Below are 6,456 nucleotides of genomic sequence, written 5' to 3' on the forward strand. Positions count from 1 at the left end.
GAGTTCAAGCCCACCTTAGGCATGGAGCCCACTTAAAAAAAAAAAAGAGCCAAACTCATAAAAATGGACAGTAAAATGATAGTCACCAGGGGACAGGGAGGAGCAGAAATAGGAGAGATGTTTATAGGTACAAACTTGCAAATAGAAAATAAATCCCAAGGATCTAATGCACAGTCTAGTGAATATAGACAACAATATTGCATTATACTCATCCAGCTTGCTAAGAGATTAGATCTTTATTCTAACCACTAAAAAGAAATTATAATTATGCGACGTGATAGAGGTACTAATTATTGCCATACTGGCAGTCACGGTGTAATACATAGATGTATCCACTCAACAGGTTGTACACCTCCTCAAACTCACACAATGTTACATGTCAAATCTATTTAAAATCAAAAGAAGTGAATAGTGTTTACTGAATTCGCAAGCGATTTTAAGTTATTTTATTGTCTACGTTGTTCAAATCTCCTACACTGAATGTGTTCCTTCTGCAATCCAAAAGTTAAAAATAAAAACAGTAAAATTCCCCCAATGCCAGAAACAGGAAATAGAGCGGACACCCGAGCCAGTACTGGGAAGGACAGGGGTGGGCTGGGTTGAGTGGGGGGTACCCTGATATAAGAGGCTGCCTCAATGGACGGGGACTTCCAGCAGCTGCTTCGACTGTCCTGCCCCCCAGCTGGGACCATGGAACTTCCCCTGCTGTGCACCCTGCTGGTGTTTGCTGGTGAGTGGGGCAGGACCCACAGTGGGGAAGGGGAGGCGGGATGTAAGTAGGTGCTATAGCTCCTTCCTAGACTGAGCCTCTGCTCTGATCCCCACTGCCCTGGTCCCCCAGTCCTCAACCCTTCTGTCCCTGCCACGAGCCAGCAGCAGCGGCCGGTCCCCAACATGCTGGCTTCGGCCGGGGAGCTCTGGCTCTGCACGCTGTGCAGCGTGCCTCTGGTCTGCTGTGAGCCTGAGCATGGAGGGGCTCAGACACTGCGGTTGGCTGAGCAGATGCCTACGGTATTTTGGACACAAATTACAGAAAGGGATCTCCCCACCTCCTTCTGCTCCCCTCTGTCTCTTTGACCAGATAATAACAATCTTTCGTTTACGCACAGCACTCTGTACATTTAAAACACTTCCTTTCATGTTCGTTGTCTCCCTTGAACCTGGGAGGAGGGTCCTGTTGACTGTGGTGGGAGACGGGGCGGTTTCCATTCAATCTTCGGCAGACCAAATATAAAAAAGTGCTTGTTAGCAAATCAGTGGTTTTGTTTCTCAATTCGTCTCAAAGTATGTAGTGTTAGAAAGGATTTGTACTTTCGGATGCGGTTTTATGTTGTCCTGGGACTACCAAATTTTTTAGAGGAACACATCTCCTGGGCTACTGTGGCAACAGTTAGGAAAATTGCAGTCAACTCCTCTCCCAGACACAAAGAAGCAACACACTGTAGACATAAAATACGCAGATAAACCTGCATTCGAACGCTGGTCCCCTGTCTCCTGGCAGGATGACCTAGGCCAAGTCACCCTACTTCTCTGTGTCCTCGTCCGTAAAATGGACACAATAGCACCCTCTTCGTAGGGTTGTTAGGACTTTAATGAGAAAATGTATCCAGAGTGTTTAGCAAGTGTAAGTAATAGCGAGGAAACAACAGCCTAACACCCAGCACAGGCGTGATGAGGCGGTAGCTGTGCTAATTCTCGGGGTGAAGGGGTCCATCCCCCTCGGTGGCAGCGAAGGATGATAGAGCTACCAGGAATTACTGACAAGCTAAGCCAGTTCACCAAAGGTCACATAACCACAGGCCAAGCTCTGCGGTGTTTCAGGGCTCATTTCGCCTCAACTAGAAAATTATTAGGAGGCAACCATCCAAAAGCTTTCTGAACCCAAGTTAAATATATTGTTTGCCTGGCAAGGGCGAGCTGCATCGCTCAGATATGAGCTTATTTGTATAATGCTAAGCTGACGTGGAAAGGGCCAGACTTGGGGCAGAAAGAGGGACGAGGTACACAGAAAGGCAAGAGTCTGAATTCAGGTCCCTGGTTGCACACAAGGTGGGGATGACCCTCCCTGCCGTGGGTTGCCTCCGGGTTCCTTATCACGGAATGTGGGATTCCGGGGGTCCTGGGATCAGTCATTAGTACCCTCAAGGCTTAGCAAGGATTCTCTCAAACACCCCTGGCAAACAGGAGTGGCAACATGGATTCCGGCCCATTGAGGGGACACACCGGGTGGGGACATAGCAGGCCTCCAAGTACCAGACACCACCGGTCCCTTTTAGCTGCAGCCCAAGGCAACCTGCTCAGGATCTCACCTGTGGCCCATTGCATGAGCCCCTTCCAAATCCCCTCCTCCCACCTCCACTTCCCCCAATTTGGGGCTCACTCTCATTTTGCTATTCACTTTAATGGCATGAAGAACTTTCATTATAACACCATTTACCTGGGGAGGGGAGGGGAGGTGCATAACGAGGTCACTCAAAGGGACCCACCTGGCCACGTCTCCCTGAAATTCAGGTCCATCTACATTCTCGAATCGTCTCTCGAGGTTGCACACATGTATACTTGGGTCTCCTTATCTTGTCTGGTCCTCCCAGGCCCTCCTCTGAATTCACTGACTTCATATATTTTATTTCTCCTATCTCAGCATTAAGCATTCTTCTCCCCCAATAAAATAATAGCCCCTTAGGATCCATTCTAACCAGTAGCAATTATGCCTGGAATGAAAAATATCCCTGAAAATCATTGATTTCTAAATCACACGGCCTCCCAGGTGAGCCACGTGAGTGCTTTAATCTGCAGCTTTCTCTAAGGGAGGCGAGGGGCAGGTGGGGTCCAGGGGAAAGTCTCCCTGTTACAGAACGGGAACTTGGTGCAGAGGCAGGGAATGGCACCCAACTGCCTTGGGCTTCAATCGTGGCTCCTCCATGTACCGGCCACTGTGACCTGGAGCAAGGTCCTAGGGCTCAATCTGCTCATCTATAAAACGGGCATTAAATGTAGTTCTTGTTGTATCAATGTGAGTTTCTTAGTTCTCATAAGTGTCCTGTAATTATTGAAGCTGATCATAACATCAGAGGAAAGTAGGTGAGCAGTGTACAAGAACTCTCCGTAACTCCTTGCGGCTTTTCTGTATATATAGAATGTACCAAAACAAAAAGAGTAGTTATTGGGGGGGGAAAAGAGTATCTCATGGGTTGAAGGGAGTCAATGAATTACTACATGGAAAGACCCATAATAAGCATTCACTATCACTATATATTTTTTAAAGATTTAATTAATTTATTTGAGAGAGAAAGAGAGCAAGTGAGCGAGGGCACAAGCAGGGGGAAGGACAGAAGGAGAGAGAGAGGGAGAAGCAGACTCTCCTGACGTACGACTCGATCCCAGGACTCTGGGATCATGACCTGAGCTGAAGGCAGACACTTAACCCACTGAGCCACCCAGGCGCCCCATCATATATTTTTATGAGCCATGATCGTTGTTGTCACTTTATTTCCCAAGGTCATTCTGATGTGGGCCACTGGCCACCACTGATGTTCAGCTCATGTCCTCTCCTTGTTGCTGGACTCCTTGGCAGGTGTGATTCCAACCCAGGGTGGGATCATGAACCTGAACAAGATGATCAAACAAGTGACCAGGAAGACACCCATCTTCTCCTACTGGCTCTACGGCTGCCACTGTGGACCTGGAGGCAGAGGCCAACCCAAAGATGCCACGGACTGGTAAGGCCTTCCCTGGCAGGGCCACGGGTGCCAGTCCTGCCCTGCCTGCCCCCTGCCCCGGGACTCTTCTCTTTCCTGCTCCGCCATGTATTTGTTCTGTGAATTCGTTTTGTCCCGTGTGCTAGGAACTCTGCTGAGGCCCAGTCCCATTCCAGGCCTCCTGGCCCTTGCCTTCTGGTTGGTTCTGCAGAGTCTCTGAAGACCCCTTTGCACTTCCAACCCCTGATCTAGAGTACCCCCACACACACACTTCCTGCTCCCACTGCACGCTGTTTTTTCAAATTCCTACCTCTTTTTGCCACTGGCTCATTCAATCTTCGCAACACACCCCCTCTAACCCCATACCCCGGGGAATCAGCCAGGGGGGCTGATGAGAGCCATCCAGACCCAGGGTCACTTCCCTCATCCGCCACTTATAGGCTGTGTGCTCTTGGGCACGTGGCCTGACCTCCTTGAGTCTGTTTCTTCATCAGTGAAATGGGGGATATACCAGTGCCTCCGTCACAGGGTGGTAGTGAAGATCAAGGGAATATTCACAGACAAAACACATGCGTGGTTCACAGGGCTTCCGCCCTCAGTAGGTGTCAGCTAGCGTGACGGCAAAGAAGGCTACAACCCTGCCGGCCTTGACTTCCAAGGTGGGCACTCCATTTCTACCCTTGGGCAGCTGTGCGTCCTGCCTGTCCCACCGCCTGTCCTGTCCCTCCAGGTGCTGCCAAACCCATGACTGCTGCTATGAGCACCTGAGACTGCACCGATGCCGTACCCACACAAACCATTATGACTACACCTTTTCCCACGGGGACATCCAGTGCTGTGAGTGCCCGGGCCTCGGGGTTGGAGTTAGAGGCTGAGGAAGGGAGCTCTGGAACTCACTGCCTTTGTGGGCTGTGTGACAGTGCACGAGCCGCCCAACCTCCCTGTCTTTCCCATGTGTCCAGTGACCGTAGCTGGGCTGTGGAGGAATGGAGCTGGGAGTGCAGAGAGGTCCAACAGGGGTGTTGAGCCCTTTAGGATTTAGAAAGCAGGCAGGCCTCAGCTTGGATCCCAGAGCCACCATCAACCAGCTGGGTGGCCTTGAACACAGTGCTTAGCCGCTCTGAACATCGGTGGTCTCATCCGGAAACTCAGGATGATCACAGTTATTCTACTCCCTAACATTAATTCCAGAACTAAAATGAGAGTTAGAATGATCCTCGCACATGCCCGCCACCAGGCGCAAGCTCGATAAACCACCTGGGGCACGACATCCCCGTCACAGCTTGCAGCGTTCCTGGGCCTCAGAGCAGCCCAGCCAGGAACGGCACCATCTCGATGACCTCCGTGGTATAGACAAGGACAGCGAGGCCAGAGTGAAGAGGTGCTTGCCCAGGGTCAGCCAGCTGCAAGTGACAAGAACCTGGGTCAGAACTCAGGTCCCCAGCCCCCTCCCACCCCTGCCCTCCGTTCCACCCCTGCCTGGAGACAGGGGGCAGCTCCCAGGGCTGGGAATCAAGGGCTCATCCCATCAGTCCCTGTTCATCGAAGGCTTAATAGTAATAGCAACAGGTGCACCTGGGGGCTCAGCCGGTGAAGCATCTGCCTTCAGCTCAGGTCATGATCTTGAGGTCCTGGGATCGAGCCCCGCATCGGGCTCCCTGCTCAGTGGGGAGTCTGCTTCCCCTGCTCTCCCGCTGCCTCTGCCCCTAACCCCCAGTCATGCACTCTCTATCTCTCCCTAATAAATAAATAAAATCTTAACAAATAATAATGGTGACAATAATAGCCAGCATTTATTGAGCACCTACTGTAGGCTGAGTGCTTTGCTTCTTCAGTACCCTCAACAGCCCCAAGGCAGCACTCACCCTCACCCCAAGTACAGATCACAAAACCCATGCACCGAGGTCCCTTTGGCCTCAGTCTCCCCACATGCTGTTCCATCTGCCTGGAACACCCCCCTCCACCACCCACCGCGGCTTTCCACAGGGGAAGCAGACCCCTCCCACCTCAGCTCAGATGGCTCTCGATGCCAAGTCCGGTCCCCCTCTTTCACCGTCTTGCAGCCCCTGTATCATCCCTTACTTCCATGGGGAGCAGGCCGCGATCTTCACTTCTGTGGCTCTCCAACATCTGCCGCCCCCACGGGCGTGCGAACCTCCCACGTCCCCTCGAGCCACGTCCCTTCGAGCCCGCCCTGTCCCTCCAGGGCCTGCTGCAGGGTGGGGGCTCAATTGTTTATTAAGTGGATGAATAAAGAAATAAAGGAGCCACGGCACACGGGCGAGGTTGCAGTCCCGCCCGAGGTCCTGCAGCTCAGGTGGAAGCAGCTGGGAAGGGCACTCGAAAGTTCAGCAAGGACTGTGCTGCCTTCTGGAACTGCCTCCGGGGACCCCAGAGCCACCCAGGCTCTGCCCCAGGAAGGGACAGACGCTGAGCTCCCTTCTCCTCCACCCCGCAGCTGACAAGGGGAACTGGTGTGAGCAGCAGCTGTGCGCCTGTGACAAGGAGATGGTCCTCTGCCTGCAGCGGAACCTGGACTCCTACCAGAGGCACCTGCGATACTACTGGCGGCCCCACTGCCGCGGCCAGACCCCAATGTGCTAGGAGGAGCCCCCCGGCGGTCCCAGCTCCCTGCCCTGTTCCTCAGCATCTCCAGCTGAGGGTCCCACGGGACTGCCGACACTCCTACCCAGGGTCCGACCCCCGGAACCAGCTGGGGGTGTCTCCACCTAACCCCACCTGCCTTCTTGCTCTTGGA

General features: G+C 52.6%; 1 protein-coding gene across 1 annotated transcript; it reads left to right on the plus strand.

Moving 5' to 3' along the window:
• The first annotated feature begins 674 nt into the window (after positions 1-674).
• On the plus strand, positions 675-6,456 carry LOC121496530 (group IID secretory phospholipase A2-like). Its single transcript, XM_041764903.1, has 4 exons — positions 675-730; positions 3,575-3,719; positions 4,429-4,535; positions 6,157-6,456. Exons 1-4 carry the CDS (start codon positions 691-693, stop codon positions 6,300-6,302), a joined length of 438 nt encoding a protein of 145 aa, XP_041620837.1. The 5' UTR covers positions 675-690; the 3' UTR covers positions 6,303-6,456.

Source organism: Vulpes lagopus, chromosome 8, assembly GCF_018345385.1.
Source record: "Vulpes lagopus strain Blue_001 chromosome 8, ASM1834538v1, whole genome shotgun sequence".
Taxonomy (NCBI): Eukaryota; Metazoa; Chordata; class Mammalia; order Carnivora; family Canidae; genus Vulpes; species Vulpes lagopus.

Coding starts and splice junctions, on each gene's coding strand:
- LOC121496530 (XM_041764903.1), top strand. CDS start 691: ATGGAACTTCCCCTGCTGTGCACCCTGCTGGTGTTTGCTG. Junction 731..3,574: donor CACCCTGCTGGTGTTTGCTG/GTGAGTGGGGCA, acceptor ACTCCTTGGCAG/GTGTGATTCCAACCCAGGGT. Junction 4,536..6,156: donor CCACGGGGACATCCAGTGCT/GTGAGTGCCCGG, acceptor TCCACCCCGCAG/CTGACAAGGGGAACTGGTGT.